The sequence below is a fragment of the Gymnogyps californianus genome, chromosome 21, assembly GCF_018139145.2.
Source record: "Gymnogyps californianus isolate 813 chromosome 21, ASM1813914v2, whole genome shotgun sequence".
NCBI lineage: Eukaryota > Metazoa > Chordata > Aves > Accipitriformes > Cathartidae > Gymnogyps > Gymnogyps californianus.
The window spans coordinates 3,279,867-3,303,085 of NC_059491.1; the positions used below are offsets into that span (position 1 = coordinate 3,279,867).

Below are 23,219 nucleotides of genomic sequence, written 5' to 3' on the forward strand. Positions count from 1 at the left end.
CTCTGAAACAGAAAATAAACCTCCTTAGATTAGGCTAAAAAAAAAAAAATCTAAAAAAAAGTCTATTTATAAGCTTTTACTGCTATCCCAGCCCTTTCATTGCAGGAACAGTTCATTCTGCTACTGCAGTGAAGAAATACACATGCACTTCAGGCATATTTGCTGTCTTATTTGCAGAATGGGCAAATAAGCATCGAGCTCCATGACTGCAACTGTTCCCATAGGGAGAGTTTTACAGATTAAAAGTAACTAGGACATTGTAGTTAAAAAACCCCAACACCACCTAGCCTGTCACAAAGACCCAAACCCCACAACTTTTTTCTCTGGATCAGAAAACTCATGGTTGTGGTTATTACTAATAAAGTATTCTAAGAGAGTTAAATGCCATTTTAATGCATTGAAACTAGGCTTCTCAAAGCCATCCCCTTCAGCCTAAACATTCATTAAATCAATTAATATCGACACATTATAAAAATGACTCGCTATAAAACACAAGTTTGGCTGCAGGTGTCACCAAAAGCAAAAATATTCCATCAGCAACTAGCTTGATGCTTTTGATCCAGTTTTTAGGTTTGCTCTCTCTCTCGCGAGCTGCTTTTGGCCTCATGTGGGATGGGTTTATGCAGTAAGTTATGCAAAGAATGGCAATTTCCCTTTTTTTAACATTAAAATCGAAGACAAAAAAAGAGCTGATCTGTATTAAATCTCAAGAGATCAGTCAACTGACAATAGCAGGTCTGGATTTGGAAGGTAACCTGGTCCACATGTGCTCACAGGTGATCTCAACAAGACTGTTAATGGTTATTTTCAGGTTAGCTCGGGACTCTGCCACTTCCAATGCTACTCATCATAAAGGACAAGATAATCTTGTGGATGAAGCACTTCACTGTTACTAGTGTCCCTAAGCATAACCACAATTGACAGAGGGAGGCCAAGCTCTCCATTCAGCAATGGCAACCCAATAATAAGCCATGTTCAGATGATAAATACCCATGATCTTTCTGAGAAAAAACACTCAGTTTCTGCTAGAGAGAGAATCCACCCAGCCACTTAATTTCAATACTTGCAAGACCTGGTCCTGAAAGAACCTGACACTCAACAATCTTTTGTTTATGTAATGACTCAGGAATATTGGACTTCCCTTCATCAACATCCCCTGGGAAGACAGTAGGAGTTACTGGTGTGAACTGAGCGAATCTGCATAGCTACAGCAGTGACTTAGGTGTTGGGCGGGGTTTTTTCCCTTCTATTTGCAGCCTTTAGGCAAAGCTAGGACAGCAGCGGGGCGGGGGGAATCCCATCCCCTGGCAGAGCTGGTCTTTAGCAACCAAAATGAGTGTAAATGCTGGAAGCACCTCATAAGAATTGGTCTGTGCCAGACTCCATACACCAGTTTATAACATCCTGCCTTTTAATGTACAAACAACTGGACCAGTTTCCCTGCCCTCATTCCTGCTCATCTTTCTCCCTGAGGACATTGGGGAGGAGAGGGAAAGAAATGTCCTTTCCAAGCTGTCACTAGGCAGAACCCTGCTGACACCATCAGAGGACTGTGAAGGCAATGCACAGAGAACAGGAGGTCAGTTCTCAAAGCAGTGCTGGAAAGCAGCTTTTCAGACAAAGCAAGCACTAGCTGATCAGAGCAGCTCCTCAGCTGAGTATCTAGGCTCTCACCTGTGTTCATAGTGGTGGGACAGGAAACCAGAAGAGGGTCGGATGTCTGCCTGGAGGATGGTTCTGACTGGAGACCGAAAAGGTGTTTCAGAGTTAAGTGAGCGAAAGGTGCTGAAGTCGTGGGTTCCCAGCAGGAACTGTGCTGCATCCTGCATAGCAGGCACATTCAGGTAGCTGAAATTAAACATGCAGAGCAAAAGGAAAGAAGCATCAGGTGGGACCAAGTATGTTAGGTGGGTCAAAGTCCAATTAATTGATGAGAGGCTTAAACCTGGCATGCAGATTTAACATTGCAGCATTGTGGAAACACATTTTGCAAGATGGAGTTTGTCTTGTAATGGCCCAGACCACAAACCAAGATACCAAGTGACCTGAGGTCTGAAGGTATTCAAAACCCCAGGCTAGATGAGGGGTTGGCAGGCACATTCTTTCACACAAACCTTTATCCTGCTGTGCTTCTTATAGCAGTTCAATTCAAATAACTCTGTTCAAATTCCTGGCTAGAGTGTAGGGCAAGAGAACAAAAATCCTTTGCAGTATCTGGATCTTATAAACTGAAAAAGATGTTGCCAGGTAAGAAAATACCAAACACTATGATGGTTTTCCAAACCTTAGATTTGCAACACCCAGAAGATGAAATTAGGAAGCAACAGAAATGGAATGAGTGAGCAAACTGTCAGAGATGAAGCTAGTGTAAACCCAAGGTGGAGATGCAGAACAAAAGGCCAAGGTTAAAACTCAGAATGTCAAGTGTCATTCAGAGTTCTTCATTTGAAGTATCTGGGTCTGTTCAAAATACTCTCAAGCAAAGAAATTTAGACAGATTTACTGATACATTTGCTGAACAGATATTTATTTTTACTCTATTTTTGTAAATTTCTCCTAAGAAAAGCCCGAGCAAGTATGCATGATCTATGGCTTAAGTTTTTCAGATCTTAACAGAAGTCAAAATGTTTCTGAAGAAAAAAAACAAACAAAAACTCAAGATGAGATTTTTCCAACATCATTAAATTTTTTCACTGTGTTAAAAAAAATGATTAGCACTTACAGAATTCTGGTCACACTGAGAAGTGCTGATGTCACCTAGTTGGCAATTCAGATGCCTACACAAGTTTAATGTGTATTATGTGTTTTATACACCAGATGTGCTCAGTAGTGCACACACTAGGAGCTTCTCCACTACTAGCAGTCCAAGTATCCCACCTTTTAGTAAGACATCTCCCGTTCAGAATTTCTAATATGCTCACCATATCCTTTATGTGGTATTGTCATTTGAGAAAATTAACTGCAGTGTCTGGACTAAATTAAATGCTATTTCATAAAGCCCGAAATTAAGGCACATTGTGCACATCACATCTAATTTTGCAATTTCATATTTATTTTTCCCTTCCACAGCCCACAGAAAAGAAAGTCAGCAATTTAATGTTAGGACAATGTCATCTTCACTCCTCTGCTAGGACAGTTGAGATTACATTTTTTTTCCATTACCCACAATTGTTTTTCCAATAGTGGTGATGAAATTACCACAACTGGCTACAAACCTGTTTTTCTATGATGTTGTGGAAAACTCCAGTTTTCTTGAATGTATGTTTATCTCAGTACAACATAAACTAAAAGGACAATAACAAATTATCTTCTGGGTTTTGTTTGTTTTTTCCTCACCCACTGTTTAACATGTCCTAAGTTGTTGGTTGTTTTTTTTTTTTTTAAATGGCACTGAATTTGTTTTTCTTCCCTTGCATATACAAGCACTGATTTGTTATGACTCAGTGGCTACTCCAAGAACACAAGTGAATACTGAGCTAGATACAGTGGTTTGTTATTGTAGCGTTACTCAGAGTCATTGGCTCTCACTATTCAAACATACAAGCACTCAAACAGGGAATGAGAGAGCAGATTTACATGCAGTTGCTACCAGAAATAGGGGTGGGGGGTGGGGAAGAATTCTGAGCCTCCATTCTTGCCTGCCTGTATGGTCACACCTAAAACACTAAGATCTGCCATGCAATGCATTTCTGCCTGTCTGCATCACATCAGAGCGCTGTTCCTTCAGCCAGCTGTCTGAATGGGTTTGCTGTATGAATTGGCAAGGTCATCTCAGGAAACGCTCATCACTTCCATGGGGAGGGACACGCAAAGTTGTTGACGAGTTCTACCTGGAGTCATCGAGTATTTCAGCAGTGCTAAGCATGTTTATCACAGGTACAACTGACAGTACAGTTAAAGAGCTGTAAGCCTCAGGTCTCAGTGAACACAACTCAGTGCAGTTGCACTGATTTCAACCGGGAAATCTGGTCAATATGAATGGGGAATGATCTCACATGTGGAAATTACCCCCTCCCCGCTTCCCCCAAAGGCCAAGCCTCTCCAGAGCGTTGATGAGGTAGCTCCCCAGGGAGGTTTAATGGAACACACTTACCCTCCCGCAGGAGCCCAGCAGAGATCCTTTTCAAACACCGGTATTTCAGAATAATGAGTGCAGCCCATCAACAGCCGATAAACGTAGGTTCTTGACAGTGCAGAGAAGCGCGCGTGGAAGCTATTGGTCACTCGATAGGCATTCAAAATGCTGTTAGGACAGAAGAGAATGAGTGAGATGGAGAGAAATGTCATGCACTAATTCAAAAGCTTTTGCCTGGTCACCACATAGATGGTAACTGAAACACGCAATGGATTGTTTGAGAAACTGTACTTACAATGAATTAAATATCATTCTCTCCTGACAGCCCATGACTAAGCAGTGACCGAGGATTTGCACCTGTAGGCTGCCACAGGCATCTGCCAACTAGAAGGCGGCAGAAAAGCCTTGGCATCACCCCCGTCACCAAAAACACAGTGAAACTGACTTTGGGTCACCTATCAACACGTTTTGGGTATGCTCACACCATCACAAGAGGCTGACCGATCAGTCCTTCAGCTGAGAAATGGCAACTGATAGTATGTGTTCTTCGTTGCATAGTGAAACCAAACACCTCACCCAGCCCATCAAATTGTATTGCATAGCTGGCTGAGGGCATGTGTGTTCCTAGCCATGCTTAAGGTGAGAGGCAGCAACTTCCCAAAGCAAGCTGACTCCCTCCATCTCCAGCTGAGGAGCACACCTTACAAACACTGTGCCCTTCTGCTTTTGCAGAACCATGGTCCCAAATGCGAGTGGGAAGGACTCCCCCAACAACCGATACCTCTGTGCTCACTCTCAAAGGTGGCTATGCAGCTCACTGTAGCAGATGGAGACAGTTGAAACTAGGTCACTTCCCTCCCACCTCCCTCCACAACCTCCAAGACAAACAGGACTTTGCTGCAGCAATGAAAATAAAGTGCATCCCACCATTGCCTAGAGCGAGTCTATCTGAAAACAGCAGAATGCTGCACGCAGGAGACTTCCTGGGAACCCTGACATTTCACGGGTGCAGAAAATGGCTTTTGGGAATGTTCATGTCTACTCGTCTTCCACTGACTCTGGGCAGTTAACTCAAGAAGCAGCTTTCTGGGCAGCTGAACTCCCGTTTTCTTCTATAAGCAACAGGGAGAAAATGCCTTGTTTCTCTAAGCCAATGCCATCATTACCAAACACAGACAGCCTGGTAGCCAGAAGGGAGGGTACGAAGGCTGTCGGAGAGTAAAACACCTTTCTCTCTGGCACAGGAGAAAAATAGAGCTTCCCTGTGTTTCTGCATCTTCCCCAAAGCGTTATCATTCATTTGAACACGTCAGCAGCAGTTTTTACTGGATATAATCTTCCCTTAACCCAGAGTAGTTGCTACTCACCATACTGCAGGGAGCATACAGCAAGGAGTCACTATTACACAGGCAAAACCTCTCTACAGGTGTTACTTTAGAGGATACCCCTCCTTAGAAGGTAGTTTTTTCTCCTGCTGTGTGCCTTTCTGTCTTTGGAGTTTGGTATAGTGAGGAGAAGGGACCCAGGACAGCCAAAAAATACGATACCATTTGGGACCAAGTAATAGACAAACCTATTTTTTTACTTTAAAAAGGTTGGTGCTTCAGGGATTTTTGCCAGCTCAAGTGCCTCTGGCTCACATCCCTTGACTGCAAAGGCTCAGACCACAGAAGAAGAAATTAAAGCTGAGCCACAGGCCTCCACAAAGATTTGCAATAACAAGCCCAGGAGATTGCTCCACTTCTATAAACTCTCAGTAGAAACGCAAACTACATCCTCCAGGCCTGCAATGGAGTTTGAACCTAGGACCTCCAGCCTCTTCTAAACACAATAATGTAATTACTACATTTATTTTCCCCTGTCTACATGCCTCCACAAGCATTTCATCTATCTTGAGCTTCTCTTGTTAACGCTTATGTGATTTTTATGTCTTCCCAGCATTTATTCCAGCAGCTACATTTCAGGCCTTGTTAAGATCCCATTTTTTGAAAGAATGCTGGTAAATAAAGACTCATGGCATTCTTTACCTTTTCAACAGAGCCTGAATTTCAGAGGAGGTTGAAGGAAAAAAAGCCCGAAGACATCTAACTAGAAAAGGCAATGTATTAGATGCAAAGATGTCCTCCAGAAGTACATCCTTCTCTCTCCACTGACAACAGAAACTATATGCCAATTTGCAGGAGGTGAGAGGAATCCCAGCTCTGTCTTGTTGTCACTCAGACAGCTTTTATTGTATGCTTACCAAACTGAAACCAGAAATAGAAGGTGTGAGTCTACTGTATTACCATCCCTACTTAAGGGACAGCAAAGTCCTCCTAAAGTTACCCCATCTATGAAATACACTCTGATCTTTGTGGACAAGATCCTTTCAAATATGCTTTGCAAATCTAAAAGGCAGATCAGTTGATAGGAGAGACCCATCATGCTACAAAGAAGGTTATTATTGCTGATGATACAGTCAGCCAGCTTGGAATCGTTTCCCTTCCAAGCTCTATTGACAATAATGTGTTCTCACAAAGATCCCTCTCTCCATCACCCCCTGCTTGCAACCACATGAAAGTGCTGAGTTTCCTCTTCAGCATTAGGAGAGAATTCTTCTTGGCAAAGTAATATTTACAGAGGGAGGGGATGGTTGCTGAATATGCTTAGACTCATGCCCGTCACCAAGCTCCTTAACAGAAAGCAGCTGAATCATCTTTAAAAGGTTCAGCCCAAGGGAGGAAGGAGAAGTAGAGCTGACTGCATCCTGACAAACTCAAGCTCTCTAACTGATCAGGGCTGTATTGCATTCTATTAGAAGATATCACCTCCTGATACGTACCTGTCAGATCTTAGTGCGAGACAAAAAGCTCTTCCCATCTGTGAGATCCCACTGCTGCCTCCTTTTGGAGATGCTCTCTAACTTAAAACTTTCTTCAGCAGCAATCCTGTTTGCTCTTGGACTGATCAGTCAAGGTATCACAAAGCTAGCTATAACTATGTATCTGTATGACTACTAGTATTGAAAGTGGCAGGGTCACAACAGTAGTTTTAGCTCTCTAGGACAACTTATTCCATTAAAGCTAGACAACACAACTCACAAGTTACAAGCCTAAACTCAGGGGAGAGAGACTGAGATTCAGTGGCTGGTGACGCACAGAACAGACTGATCATTGCAGTGGTACCCTCTGGCTGTAAAATCTGCTAGTTTTGATTCCCAAACAACTGCTTTAGTCTTTTAAGGAAGGAAATCAAAACTATGACCTACTTCATGTTCCCTGTTATTGCTAGAACACCCAGAAAGGGTTTGACTTCCAGGGTGTATAGATTCTGACCTAGTTTTCAGTTTGAGCAAAAATAACAACCAAAACCCTGCATAAGTCAAATTCTATTTCAGAATCTTTTTTTTTTTTTTAATCGACACAGCAGTCTGAAAAGAAATCATCTCCAGCCCCACCCCAGAGCAGCTGCATTAGACTCTTTATACATGTCAAAGAAGGTGAAAGCTGTCAAGGGACAGTAACTCACAGATGTTAAGCATGCAACTTAGCTAGCTTGAGAGAGAGATTTGCTTTGTGTTCTGGCCTCTCACTGCAGAGGAATCCAGCTGCTACTTTAAAGAGGCCAGTGGAGGAACTGGATTTTTAAGTGCAAAACTGTCAATCCTATATTATCACGCTAATATTCGATCTCAGGTTTGGGATGCATGACCTGACTTGTTACTGGATGGCTGTCCATGCACTGTTTAGTAAAAGCGGTGAAATCAGTATTTGCTTTTCTTTCAGGTACCCACTGTGAAACCTTTGCTTTCAGAGAAAGACTCAACCAACTCTGCAAACTGCTAAAACACATTTTTGCAAATAAGGTGGCAGGGGGGAGAGAAATTTCCCTTATGGATTTCTGGGGACTGACAGTCATGCATTTCTAACGGCAGCCACACTTTATATCGAGCCCAAGCAGCATAACAGTCATCTCACACTGCCCTTAGGCTGAGCTCACGCACTCCAAGACATCGCAAGAGTGTCTCACGGAGGGACAGCAAGAGCTAAGCTAACATGGACAGTCAGAAGATCATTAAGATCAAACGGGAAAAGTGGGCTTATGCTATTCCCAAAACTGTCTGAGGGCTCTCAAAGGAACTGTAAACATCCAGGGAAAAAGGTCAGTTAAAACAACATAATAAACAGCCACTAACAGGAACTATGTGCCTCTAGTAATAAGGCTCTCACAGTGCCTTCCTGCCCTCTTTCCTGAGCTCAGATTCCAAGGATTCTACTTCCTCTTCCCCTTCACCCTCTGACGGCTCCCCTGGTGTTTGTTTGGAGGTGAAAGAATGCAGCTGGCTCTGAGACAGCTGCTGCAGCTTCTGCTCCAGTCACTGACCCAGTTGAGAGCCCACAGATAAAAGGTCCTACTGTACTTAAATAAATGCAAAGCATCACTGGCATACAACTCCAGAAACACTGCAGGAACACACTGCAAAACCCAATCCTGAGGCCATGAGAGCTACAGGCGCTAAACACTTCTTTGGCATAGGCTTACAGAAGGTACATAGGTGGGATCCCAGTCACAATGTACCTTGTTACAGCAGCAAATGTCAAGTCACCACTGTCTCACACACACTCATTACTATCGGCGTAGGTTGGAATTTGTTCCCTGGAGTCAATATGCCCTCTAGACATGACATAGCAGAACTCTGGAGGCAGAGCCCCTCCACCCAATACTGCTCCTTGCATCAACACAGCACATGGTCTAGGGAATGGCCACTGGACCAGAAGCTGACCCCTTCAGTCCATCTCTGATTCACACTGCGTCAGTATAAGGTCTGGAGCAAGTTGTGTCAGGGACTGCTGAACACAGCACTTACATTACTCCAAGTAAGCTAGTGCTGGAACAACAAGCTAGTTAACCTGTGTTTCACACAATGTTAATGCAGAAGTAGAGTTTCTGCAACCTAGCTAGACTCTGCCCAGCATTGCTGGTGTCACTGGCATGTCCAGGGCATGCTGGAATGTCTCGCCCTCTAGTCACACCTGTGGATTAGCTGCCTATCTCTACTGCCAACCAGAGGCAGGCAATCTGCTTTGTTGCTTCTAAGAACAGCAGCAGACACCTTGGAGAGTCTGATCCTGGGAGCCTAGTTTCCAGAGGTACTTAACGCCCACCAGTGTAGTCAAAGCTAGAGAAGACTCTGCCACCTGGGATAGCTTTCCTCGGGCTCCTTCCTTTGCTTAAGGTTTGAATGTTTGCAATATGCTTTGAAAAAGTCAAAACAGCTGATTGAATTGCAGATCAACACCTTCTGCAGAGCATGCCACACCTTCAGCCAACTCATACGAACTCACTCTTCACTTTATACAGCATGTGGAACACGCATGAAAGACCTCCTGGGAAAAAAGTAACACCATCATTCATCTCTCCCTCCCTCAGACCCCAACCTATTTGAGCACCTGCACATTTAGAGCTGAATTCACTGTTCCCCAAGCCCTAGAGAACTAGAATCCTCCCTTGCAAAACCAAGAACAGATGCAAGTATGATGTCAGTCCTCAAATCCCAGGCCTTGCTATGTCAGCATTTGCATCAGGCCCTGTTTCACAAAGAAGAGATCAGCAAATAAAGCAGACTGGGTGAAGCGGGAAGGGAGAGCATACTTCATAGTAATGCTGCTATTCTTACAACAATCCCTTCATTGGGGTGGGGAGGGATGTGCTTTTTTGCCCTGGGCCCTTGCTCTGGCATGGTGAATTTACCTCCATAATCTTCCTTTATGTTCATGCCACCAGATATCAGAAAGACTGCAGTAACATGAAACAGAGCAACCTGGGCCTCTGAGTAATTACCAATTGGCATCTTGCATCAAAGTTCTTTTGCTCACCTAAATACCTCCTATAAAGCACCCATCTTCTTGCACAACACTCTGAAGTGCTCTGACACCCTTCGCTAGGGTACCGCACAGAGATTCAAGTCCTATTGTGCCAAACGCTATATAGACAAAGAGAGTCTGTGCCTTGAAGAGTTTTTAGTTTATGCAAATAAGACAAAGTAACACAAGAAAGAATAGAGCGCAGCAAAGCAGCTGCTGGAAAATGGCATGTTGATTCTATGACAGCACAGATTTGGCTTTTAGTCTAAAAACCCCAATGCTTCATTCAATTTACACTTTAACCATAAAAATGCACCCATGTCTGGGGAAGAACACAGAAACTGTTTGACAGCTGACAGAGAAACTGCACAACAGCTTGGGAACAAAAGCAAAGAACATGAAATTCAATCCACCTTTTGAAAAATTCACAGGGCATAGTAATTACTTATGTAATTGATGCAAATTCCTAACAGAAACTGTTGGTTTAATGATCATTTTTTTCTGCCTTTGAGGGTGGGCATTTAGACCTAGGTCTCATGCAGAATAAGCTCACTCTGAAATTCTGCAAGAAGTAATAACTCTAACAAGAAGAAGAAAATAGGAAGAAGAAATGGGTGTTCTGCTCTCTGTTGTATCAAGTTCCTCACGATATTCATGTGCAACTCTCCCTAGTCATTAACAGTTGGGTATAGTATGAAAAGGACTTTATCTATCCCATTGAGTAAAACATCAAGTCTTGCTACAAAAATATTAAACTGGAGCTTTTGATGTGACTTCTCTAAACCACGTCAAGCGGTAGCCTTGGTCTAGCAGGGAATAAAAGAGGCTGATCACATGGGAAGGGAAGAGTAGACTAACAGCAGTTTTGTTTGCTTGTTCTACATCTTTTTGCATAGATACAGATGAGAGGCAATACTGCAGCCAAGTTTTTGCTAAGTGCTAATTCAGTAAAGAAAATTAGGGAGTTTGGGGAATAAAGCAGCACTGAAAGTTAACATACTAATGTTCTGGTTTGTGCGAAACTAGAGTCATCCCAGTGGATTCAATACTTACATGGTGACCCCAATGTCTCACAACTCCTCTTGTTTTAGGGGTACCAGCATAGATGATCTCCTAACAACAATAATGGTGGAACAAGACTGATCTTTAACGTGCCAGGGGTCTGGTAGTAGCAGAAATACACATGTGCAAGGCAGTGGTTTGCGAACACATATAACAGGGGAAAATATATCTTGTGGGTGAAGACAGGAGATCATTGCTGCATTTCCTCCTTTCTCCAACAAGGGCAAAATAAAAAAGATTTTGACTTGCCACCGACTTACCGGATTGGCTCAGGCTTCAGGTGGTAATTAAGACTGCAGATGAGCTGTTTCTCATTAAAAGCTGGCTTCCCCGGTGGCCTCTGGATGTCAAGGTGAGCAGAGTTGCAGAGTGCATGGACACCAGCATCTGTTCGGCTGGAGATGTAGAACTTGATGGGAACAATGGGTTTTAGGTTCTGCGCTGCCTTCTGAAAGCCAACATGAGATGGATTTATGAACAACGGACTCACTTCGAGCTAGCTAGGAAAAAACATCCTCCTCCTTGCTAACCACGTGTCTCCTTATTGCTCACACAGAGAAGTAACTGGGAGTTTTACTGTGAGCTGCAAAGAAAGGGATGGAGAGGAGCCTGTTTGGGGGACTTCTAGCACCAGTGGCTTCTCACCTTTTGTCCTGAAATCACAGCAAACAGAACATCCAAAATGCCAGGTGAACTTCCTTACATGTACAAAATAAAGTGAAAAATATTCAACTCCCTATCCTTTGCTTTATATCATTGGGTGAGTGGGAAAGAGGACAGAGAATTACCCATTTAAACCCAGACACCACCCCACAATTTACTGCTAAGAACTGGACTCAGATTGCTTCAGCATCTCTTAAAGAGCTGCAGAACCCAAGCCTTAAAGGGATGGAAACAGCACGCAGGGATGTCTGAATGACATCAGCCAAGACGCCTGAAGGAGCTCAGGTTGCATCCTTTGCTTCCAGTGCAGGCCAGAACGGTGCAATATATCGTGGCTTATTGTTGCAGGCAGAAGTTCTTCTCCATCCACAATGGCAGCAGGGCTACAGAGGGCAACACGCTTCCATTAATTGTTGAGAGCAGAGGAGGAGCCAGGGGACCAGATGAGTAGTAGTATAGCACTGATGTAATGCGTTTATTAGTCCCACTGAGAAATATAAACAGATCTAAGAATCAAGACACAGCTCTCATGAAACACACCAGTAGTTGAGGAGCTGACACTGAGCTATCCCAGCAGGTACGAATAATCACAGCACAAACACACGCCACCGGCAGTCACAAGATGGAATTTCCTTGTATTTGCTGCTTCCACAGTTGCATTAATGCAGGACTTGGCTAATCCTCGAGAGTACTGTTTTCTTCAGGAGCTAGAGTTGCCTTAATATTCAGGCAACGTCTCACTCATGCTAAGACCTCTGCCATAGCAAGACTAAAGCAGAAAACGACAAACATTATTTACACCATCACAGAGTTCAAGTTTTACAGTCACAGAGTTCAAGCTTATTGGAGCCAAAAGACCCTAAAACTACACTGCAGCTGAGATGTACTTTAAAAATTAGTTAGCAAACTGTATTGCAACAAGCTGAAACTTACTATTCTTAATGCAAGGGGAAGGACAGCGATTGAGATCCTCTAGGTTCTGCATATGGATTTTGGCATGGATTTGCTGGAGAATCCTCCTGTGGCTAGGATTGTTGTTCCCTTTCCCAGCTGTTCCTCTCCACACAGCTGGCTTTTATCCCCACCCTGTTTCTGCCTTTCCATTCTGCCCACTAACAAAGGCCTGGGAAAACAACTGGGTGAATTACTACAGGTTCCTGCTGGGAAAGTAAATAAAACCCTGCTAAATAAGTAATTAATATGGTGTCTTCTAATCCAGATGTGCGCACACGAGAGAGAGCACAAGAGATGCTAACACAGTTAATTAGATGCTATATATTTAAGGGTCTCTCTAGACTGGCCTAAGTTTAGCAAAGCCAGGGTGGGTTTTGGCAAAGGACAAACACTGGTAGGTCAGGAAGTTATTGGAATACCAAGGTTTCTAATGCAATGTTAAAACCATAGTAGGTCTTACCTACAGTAAGGTTTTAAAGTAGGTTGCTGGAGCATTGCAAAATACAACTTTTTTTCTTGGTAAGGACAGGCCCTTAGACAGAAAATCCAATGTAATGTTACAGGGAATGAGTGAAGCATATCTGAAAGACTGAAAAACAACCAAAAAAAGCAGAAAACCAGATGAATGACTAGAAATTTCCTTCTCTCTCCCATATCCACTCCTGAGTAGTGAACCCAGCAGTGGTCTTTATTAGATTTTAATTTGGTACCAAGAGTCAATAAAGTTTGAACTGCTGACTCACAAATACCTTCCAGACTCCTACTATTTGAGCAGACAGGATTCTGGGCTCTCAAAAACATACCCTTAAAATGCACAGGGAGGCAAGGAAAAAAAGGTAACCGAGCTGCAGGGGAAGGCCTGGGAAACAGAACAAAAATGACCCTAGCCTTTTCCCCTTCCTAATCCTTCTATTTGGAGTTCACATGTGTTTACAATTAACAATGAAAATCTTTATTTATCACCCTTAAGCAGAGAGAAGCAGACAGAAATTAAAGTTTTCTGCAGTAGACCTTGGCTTGTGCCTCAGCAATTTGTCTTAAAGCAGAAGCTGCATTTTAACAGCAAAGTTTCTGCAAAGATATGTTCAGGTTTTGTAGGCTCCTCCCTTCCTCCAACCTCTTCTCCCCCTCCTTTCTCATCAGGCAAAAACCAGCCAGCGGGAACATAGTTGAGTGGGGGTAGAGGGAGAGAGAGAACAGGAGAGAACATGGAAAACATCCTCCTTTCTTGTTACGGTCTTGGAGAAGTTTGGATGCAGCACTCCTTTGGATCCCACACTGCATCCCATTTCAATCACTGCATCTGAACAAAGCTGGGTAACAAGAACACTGTTTGGATCTCTCCTCCTCTGCCAGCAGGAGTTGAGCCCTATTGGAGAGCAGACTGGAGAGGAAGACAGCATTGCAGACTCCAAGGCAAATCTGGTTGTTTCCCCTGCTCAGGTCAGCCAATGAATCCACAAAGATGCAGGACTGAATGACAGGTTCAACAAATGGTATTTTCACAGCTGCCCTTCTCCAGCACAGTCTTCTCCCAGGCACACCTCTCTGGAGGGATGACTGAAGGATATATGTGCTGGGCATCCAAGGAGGAATGTGACCACCATCAATAACAAATCTCAGTTTGTGAAAGCTGAAAGCTTTGCTTGTGGATTCTTCCTCCAGCCTAACAAGCATGCAGCTGATAATATGTTATCAACTGCTGCCTCCAGTTTCAATTTTAATATTTCATTTATATCCCATCCTAATTAATCTCCTTAAAGAGAGAATTTCTGAACTGCTGAACTTCTCTGCAAGCAATTCAGAAATGACCCCTTCACCTATACAAAGGTCTCCTATCTGTACCATCCAGATGTCCTTTGAGCCTATAGGCAGCTGATGGTTTCCTCTTCCGATTCCTGTATACATTAATCTGTTAATATCACCCACACTGAGTTTCAAAAAAGACGCATTATTTACATTTAGTAATTGCTTGGATAGCAACCAGTTTTTCCTGCCCTTTCAGAAAAAACAAGCCCCTAAAACAAGCAGGCCTTTCATCTCAGGAACTCAAAAAGCTTTACTGGTATTAATCCAGATCCCTACCCTGTTGGGTATCATCTGTGGATTCCTATGGGGGAGACTGAGGCAGAAGTTAAGCACTTTACCCATGGGCACCCAGCTAAAAAGCAATAGAGAAGATACAGGAATAAAGGAGCTGGGTTGTCCTCCCATGTGCTCAGAGTCCACAGGTCTCTGCTCCCTTCTTTAAGCCACAGAGCATGCAAATACCCTTCTCTTTAGCAGGTGTTACAAACACTGAAATCTTCCTGGAGCAGCAACAAGCATCCCAGGGTGTCAGTTTATACCTCTAACACCCTGTATACCAGTGATGCAGGGGAAAGTATTACTTGCATTTAGTAGGTCTGTTCCGCTAACAGGTTTCATTCACTAAGCACTTCCACATTTTGAATCACGCTGAAATTTCCACTGTTGTGTGCCAGAATGATACGGATCCACATTCCAGATTGCTATTATTACTCACAGCTCAGTTCTCTTCTCACTCTGTACAAATGCTGGAGAGGCAAGATGAAGAACAGGCCCATTAATGTATACCACCTATGGCGGGGAAGCAAAAGTTCATCCACTTCTCTCCCTGAAGTCTAAATAAAAAATCCTCAAGATACTCGGCCATCTACCTCTACAGAGCATCTGGGAACCACAAAAGGAACCTGTGAAATCAATTGTGGATGGCTGTGTTCAAGAGAAACTGTGCATTAGGAATGTTTTGGAAAAAATGTATGTCTATTTCTCTTTCACAGCAGCTGGATTGCTTACTGGTTTCATCATGCACAATGGCGTTAGTTGCACACACACAAGGGATTGCACTGTGGTGCTGGGGGATGCTGCACGATTTATAAGTTGCTGTGTTCTAAGTCATCACAGCCTCACTGACTCAATGGGTGCTGTCAGCTGAAACTAATTAAAAATCTAACTCATTTTTAGTGGAATAGATAAAAATTGAAGTGAAAGCCAGGAAGAAAAAGCTGAGAAAGTGGCTTCTGCTAGAAGAAAGGATTTCCAGAGCAATCTCTTATGCCACTGAAATTATTATCCAAACAGAGGTTGAAGATGACAGTCCTCTTGGTCCATTTTCCTTTTTTTTTGGGGGGGGGGGGGGGGGGGGGGGAGGGAGGTGGGACCGGGGGCAGGAGGTTGTACCAAAGTTGCCTTGCATAGTAAGGAGTTTGTGTATGTTCTCCTTCTCTCCTCTCCCATTCCCCCTTTTACTTTCATGAGGAATAATATCTGGCCTTAGCACAAGGCTGCTGGCCAAAATAGAGCTTTGTGTGGGGAAGATTAGTTTTGGGCAGCATTCACCAGCACAATGGGAAACAGCACACTCAGGAGATGGTTCAAACCAAACATGAAAGGGAACTTAATTCTGTAGATCCTAGCAGGCCTTGCATATTGCGTCTGTCAGCACAAGCAACAGCTACTCACTTTATCAGAAGGTGCTACACAGGAGATCTTCCTTTACAGTAGGGACATTTGTAAGAATTGAGACTAAAGCATGAAGTCCTGCATCTTGTAAGTTTCCACAAGGAAAACTGAGTCCAAGTCACCAGACTCAAACTTCCCCATCTGGGGAAGCAAGGTCTGGAATTTTGTTTTGGACCCATCACTAGCAAGCTGGGCTTTCAAGTGCTTCAAGACAAATAAGTTGTCTCCAAGAAAGAAAGAAATTGTCGTCTGCAAAGCTTAGCCCCCTCAAAGACATATTAAAAGCTCCTTCAAATATCTACATCTGTCCACGAACTAAAACAAGTCTCCATTTCCTCCAGACAGTCCCAGGGCTCTGTTACGTAGCAGTACTGAGGACTACAAAAGCTTCTATGTCCTGTATGATACAGCGCTTTACAGTGACAAAGGGTTATAGACAGGCCTTCTGCTCAGCCCCAGTCCAGCAATTTTACCTTATGACACAGAGGGCTGCACTACACACTCACAAACCAGTCCATTACACTTTTAATGACACAGTTGTTGAAACACAAGGTCTACACCTCACAGGTTATTTGCTTGCCTGTAACCACAAATGTCTGAACATATTCAGAATACAACAAGGATCTTACTACAGATTTAATTTTGCCCTTCCTTTCAGTTGCCTTCCTGGCTTTGGAAAGTTGTGAAGTTCAAGGCTGCACAGAAACGGAGGAAGGAAGATAAATTCCTACAGAAGTTTTCTATTAAAGTTGCTTTAAGACTTCCCATGTGGTTCTAATAGACACAGCCCTGCTCAGCAGTGCCCAGCATCAATACCACCACATGAAAGCAAAGCACATATCCCAGAACTGGCCTGCAAAGTGCTGATACTGTGAAAAGACAACACCAAATAAGTTTATCTTTTTCTTTTTTTCCTTCTTCTTTTCTCCTTTAATCACCCATCCTACCCATTTGCCTGTTAAAACAAAGTTACTTAGATAATGCAAAACAACTGCTGGGCTCACCCAAAGTCCGGCGCCTGGGGCTGAGACACTGGATGGTTCAGAGGATTAGATAAATGAGATAGAAAGTCCTTTGGGGCTCTTCTTTCAAGATCTGCACAATATTTATACACTTTCTCCGCAATGGTCTCAGGCAAGAAGCCATACACCCTGAGAACTCTTATTCAAATGGTAATTCATCACACTTCCCTTCTGCAGACTGCTTAGCAAGAGCATGCAAGAACTATCACCCTCCCTCAGTAAACCAATGCACAGTGTGGAAATGTCTTGGCCATGGTCACAGAGTGGCTGGGTGGGACAGCAAGTCTGCTCCCAGACCCGCTCTTCAACAGCTCCGTTTCTTCACACCACCAGGATTGTAGCTAATGTAGGCAGAGCACAGACTATCATAAACAAGCATGGTGGGCACACCACCTTCAAACTGCTACAGTTTGTGATCTCACATCAGACAGTCTGACGGAAAATGAGAACTGAGTAACAGAAAGGTTGGCTATTAATACATAGGTGTGATCTGACCTAAAGCAATCAATTTCAACCTCTTCAACAATCTCTTGTCTTCTAAACAGGCACAAGCTTCATTTCTAACTACACAATGCTTCTAAGACAAGAGAGAAAAATAACACAGCTTCCTTTTGATTCCTGCCCTGCACAGGAACACGGGATTCACCAGCACTACTCAAATAAATGCAGCTCAACAGCAGCTTGTAATTAAATTACAATTGGGTTACACAAACATTCAGGTGTGCTGAGCATTTACCCTATGCAAGTGACCCACTTTCTATTTACTGGTGTAACAGCCTTTAGCACTCCTATTGCACACTCGCTCCAAGCCCAGCAGCACTTGGGTCCTGAAAGCCATTCTTACATTCTGGGAAATCCCTGGGAGCGGCGCAGGAACAACAGCGATGAGAGGATCATACCTTTTTTCCCCAGCATATCAGAAGAACTCCAGAAGAATGGAAACTAGGCATTTTTTTTCTTTGGAACAATGGATATCCTGCTGTGCTTTATTCTGAAAACATCTGTCAGAGACACTCTCCCAGGAGGACGCAGCATCTAGTTTCTAAATCTATAAAGGACTTAGACATGAACTAGAAGCAGAGCAGCTACGCCTGCACAGAACTAAGGCAGTTCTAAGAATGAGTGGAGGCAAAGCCACAAGTGCTAATGAAGCTCAGGTGCTTAAGTACCTTCAGGTGGGCCAGCACCTGAGCAGGGGCTCTCAGAATCATAGTTCGGGACTCGGATTTCAAGTCTCATTGAAGGGTTCACATCTTTTTCAGGATCAGGATCTTAATGTCTCTGACTTCACCCTGACCTATTTCTCCCACCTCTATACTGACATCATTTCTAAAGCACTTTGATTGTTTCAAATATTACAGTGTTCAGCACTATGCAAGTGTCTTTTATTGAGTGTCAATCTAAAAATAATATTTATCCTTGATAATGTCTGTAGCTCAACAATGTGACCCTAGAAGTTTCATTTTAATGACAATACGATTAGCAAGGACCTACCTCCAAATAATTCTGGACTCCTACCATTGACTGATCATTCGAAGTCTCCATAACCCCACTGCAGAGCAAAACAAATACAATAGTTACTGATCTGTGTGAAGACCCAAGGACCTGACACAGAGCCCACCAACACATCCAGAAGTTAATGGGGGACAGTCATCAAACTGCTGTTGAGCAACCTGGATCTTTTTACAGAACTTGCAGGGACCAAACACTTTGATGAATGGACAGGAAAACAGATGCACCAGTTATCTGCAAGAAAGGAGGCTGGAAATAAAAATCATCCTTCAAATGTTACTCTCTGGACTAGCCCTTCAGATGGAGGCTGATGGGAAGATAAGGCAGTCAAATTACACTAGAAAAGAGTTTGCAGATAAAACAATTTCAGGGCCAGGAGTTGGTTGCCAGTTGCAGGTCCCTTTCTTGCAGGCCCTGTGGATGTTATAATGGGACTAAAAGACCATGAAGACAGTTTGTGATGAGCTTCCTTCTCTACTACAGAAGTCACAGCCATTCACAAAAGCTGCTGAAGTGCAGAGATATATGGCCCGAAGCTAAACCCAACCTACCTGTAACCACTCGGAGTAATTTAGGTCAGTACCCACAGTGACACAGACTGTGTACTGCAAAAGAATTGTGGGTTTTGGCGTACGATGGTATTATTCTGTAAAATCCTCATGAAGATAGGCACAATTCCATGAGCTGGAGCTGCACAAATTCTCCCCCACACTTTTTTTTTTTTTAATGTAAACAAGCACAGCTACACATGTGGGATGTTTTAAGGCCTGAGGAAACCCAACCTCAGCTATCCTCCTGCAGGACTCGCAGCCCACAGATCACTTCACCAGCGTCTCTCGAGCAGCGCAGGTACCTGAACTCCTGAGAACTGGCCACACCACCGGGCACCCAGCAAACCACCACCACTGCAGGAAATACAGTAACTTGCCTCCTGCCCCCTCCCCGCCTGAGATCAGAAGTTTGCCACCTTCTCTGTCCTTTGATGTTTCCTCTTTGCCCATTTTATGCGTTTCCTGCCCAAACCATCCCCTTCCTAACACTTCTATGCAACAGTAGAAAGCAGAATCCGGCTCCCTGTCCACTCTCACCTACTCAGCAAAGGATTTATCCCTCACCAAAAACACTGCACTCACCCATCCTTTCCCCAGCCGCCTCCTTGCAGCTCTCCCATCACCACCCATGGCTAACCCCCCCCCAGGGCCGCAACAGGCGCTGGTTTACTTCCACCGCACGTGGCTGACGAGGCAGCGGCGGCACCTACCTATATTTAGTGCCAAAGTACTGAAAGAACACTAGGTATCGGGTTGGGGGAGAAACCATCTTTGCTGCCTACTGCCCTACGGCGGAGGCTCCAGGTCCGGCTCCGCTCGGACACCCGCGCTGCTGGCGGCGGCGGCGGCGGCGGCGGGGGGGACCGGTGGGGCCCCGGGGCAGACCGGCGGCCTTCCCGCCCCTCTGCGCGGCGTAGGGCCGGGCCGGGCCGCGCCGCTCCCTCCTTCCTTCGGCCGGCTTCCCCCCCGGCGGCCCGCCCAGCACCGCCCGCTTCCGCCGCCGCGCTACGTTGGGCTCTGCCAAGGGCCGGGGCCTGCTGAGGTGGCGGCGGCGGCGGCCGGGCCCGCGGTGGCTGTGGTGACCGTGGCGGGGCGCAGTTCCGGGCCCGCCGGGGCCTGGCTCCGGTCGCCGGCGTGCAGCGGCAGCCCTGCGCCGGGCTCCTGGGCCGCTGCCAGGACGCCTTTTGGCCGGGGGGAGCAGTCCCGGCGCTCTGCGGCTCCGTTCTCCTGTCCCTGTGTGCCACCTCACCCTGGTCTCAGAGGTTTTGCTTTTGCCTGGCGGGAAACCGAGTGACTGCCCGAAGGTGACCCAGCCAGTGATGGCGAGGGAACAAACCCCTCTCGAATCCTGTGCTTTATCTTCTCGGCTGCTCTTCAGCTCTTCAGTTTTCCTGCAGGCAGCTGCCTCTTGGCAAAGTGGCTTTGTTTGCCTTACCGTCTGCCATTAGAAACCACGCTGTTTGGGGTTTTTTGTCAATTTCTAATGGGAATTGATCCCTCGGGCTATTCCTAGCACAGCTCTGGGGGCTTCAATTGCTCCCTGAGTCAGATAAGCATGTCAAAAAATTAAAGACTTAAAGTGCCAGAGCAGGAATGTAACTCCCGCAGAAAAAATGGTTTATGGGGCGGTAAGTTTACAGGGTGAGGCCCAGGGCACGGCACTTACCGTGGTGAGTGGCCCTCCACGCTCTCCTTCCCTGCGTTAGGGTTACTTGTGAGTTTGGGATCGTCGACTCAAAAGCTCTGACGTTCCCAACCTGCAGTGAACCTGCCCCGTGTGAAACTGCTCCTGATTCTGCCAACAGCCATGTCAAAGTCCTCGCAAAAAAACAGCACAGGCATTTCAGGCGAGCCTGCATTCGTCTATTTCAGCTTGCCTATGAAAAGATGGGTGCAGGCTACCACTTGCTGAGGGTAAATAACAGCTACAGGGACAAAAATAGGCTGACAGGGGTTATAAACAAAGGCTGCAGATGTTCTTCATGAGTATGTTCTATATTTTAAAATCTTTATTCATCTTCTGAAATACTGAACTGCACTATCGGTATGTACAATAGATAGCCTAAAACCAGTATAAACAATCGCCCAACTCATTAGCAAAACAGGCAGAGCAACAGAAAAATCCCTGGCCCCCTCATACAAATCTGAGATCTGTTTTGAATGGAAAAATCCAACCAGCTTTCAACACACACAATGGCATCCAGACTCTATTATAATGAAACTGATGAATGTCACCTTTAAAGAGGATGGTAATTTCTAATCCCTGAGCTTGTGCATACACACACAGGCAGAAACATCCACACACTTTCATCTATGCTGGAAGAATCAAAGAAAATAAAAATTGTATTGATTTGACCTTTATGAAACCACATAAAACAGAGGCCACAAGAGGTCACCTTGCTCCTTCTCCTGGACCGAGGTGATCGGCAGGGCTAACTCCTTTCCCTGCGTTCCTCACAACCCTCCAGCATCTGATAACTGTGTTTGTTAAGTAAGTCAGACTTTTGCTCGCACAAAGATACTCTTGACTGTGGCTGACAAATCAAGCAGGTCTGGGAACTCAGATGGCAAGGGACCTTAAAAATCATCTAGTTCCAACCCCCCTGCCATGGGCAGGGACACCTTCCACTAGACCAGGTTGCTCAAAGCCCCGTCCAACCTGACCTTGAACACTTCCTGGGATGAGGCATCCACACCTTCTCTGGGCAACCTGTTGCAGCGCCTCACCACTCTCATAGTGAAGAATTTCTTCCTTATATCTAATCTAAATCTACGCTCTTTCAGTTTAAAGCCATTACCCCTTGTCCTATCACTACATGCCCTTGTAAAAAGTCCCTCTCCAGCTTTCTTGTAGGCCCCTTTAGGTACCGGAAGGCTGCTGTAAGGTCTCCCTGGAGCCTGGCCTTCTCCAGGCTGAACAACCCTAACTCTCTCAGCCTGTCTTCATAGGAGATGTGCTCCAGACCTCTGATCATCTTCGTGGCCCTCCTCTGGACTCGCTCCAACAAGTCCATGTCCTTCTTGTGTTGGTCCATATTACACAGGATGCATTTTCTTAAAACATGGCGATTTACACTTCAGGCCCTTCTCTCAGTCTTAAATTAATACGAAACTTGCAGTGAATGATGCAGTTTATACTGTTCTTCTGTCTGTGGTGCTTGATGGGTGGAGGATCCGAACTAAGCCCATTGTAATTAGCCTCATTTATCCATGCCACATGACATTGCTATGTCCTGCAGCAAACGTGATCTGTTCAGCTGGACCCACAAGCCCAGATGTCTTCCTTCCTTGGGTGATTACGTTGGCTTCAGAGGAGTTACTGCAGATTTACTGCATGGCTGATGGCAGCAGCAAATCCACTGTGTACGGAAAATTAAAAACTAGATTAAGCAGTAACAGGATTGATGCCAATCCTTTTGACACTGCTGGTATAGAATCGCACTGTGCATCCCAGACACTTTTTTTTTTCCTGCAGTGCACACAACCTGGTGGCAATCCTCCGTGCAAACGACCGGCTGCACCTCCAGCTAATCGCTCAGCCACGCAATTAGCGTGAGCTGGTGCACGAGGCGGCGGCCACTGTCACAGCCAGCTCAGCCCACAAACACACGCTTCAGTGTCACGAGTGTCGTCTGAGAACCCATCCTCACCTAAAAACAGAGAGCAGAAAGCACAGGCGAGGAGAGGGGAAGGGAACCGTGTTTCCCAGCCTACCGGAGCCGCGAGGCAGCCTGCCAAGGCGCGGACCCCGGCGCCGCTGCCCGCTCGCTCGGCGACTCGGCGGCGGCCCAGGGGCGGCCCGGGAGGGGACCGGCGGGCGGCCCTGCCCTCCCGCTCCTGCTCGCGGGCGGCCCCGCGCTGGGCCCGGGCCAGCCCGGCCCTTCGCGCCGCGGGGCGGCGGCGGGCGGGCGGGCGGCGGGGCGCGCTCATCCCCGCCGAGGCGGCGGGCGCGTGTGCGGCGGGCGCGGGGGGGCGGGCGCTCGCCCGCGCGTCCTTGGCTGCCGGCGGGCGATGCGCTTCCTCCGCTGAGCGCGGCGCGGGCTGAGCCGGCAGG

General features: G+C 45.5%; 1 protein-coding gene across 9 annotated transcripts in view; it reads right to left on the reverse strand.

Annotated features, from left to right (window-relative positions):
* Positions 1-20,052, reverse strand: part of PUSL1 (pseudouridine synthase like 1) — a 28,904-nt gene extending 8,852 nt beyond the window's left edge. For 4 of the 9 annotated variants that reach the window (XM_050909564.1, XM_050909563.1, XM_050909569.1 and 1 more), the window contains exons 1-5: positions 19,876-20,052; positions 18,597-18,654; positions 11,241-11,428; positions 4,094-4,243; positions 1,675-1,848 (exon numbers count right to left, since the gene is read on the reverse strand). In XM_050909564.1, coding sequence (XP_050765521.1) covers positions 1,675-1,848; positions 4,094-4,243; positions 11,241-11,428; positions 18,597-18,654; positions 19,876-19,934 — 629 coding nt within the window. In that variant the 5' untranslated portion in view covers positions 19,935-20,052. Of the gene's footprint in view, positions 1-1,674; positions 1,849-4,093; positions 4,244-11,240; positions 11,429-18,001; positions 18,178-18,596; positions 18,655-19,165; positions 19,206-19,875 lie in introns of those variants that run through there. The other 5 variants (XM_050909571.1, XM_050909566.1, XM_050909572.1 and 2 more) reach the window with 5 other exon arrangements.
* Between the last annotated feature and the right edge of the window lie 3,167 nt (positions 20,053-23,219).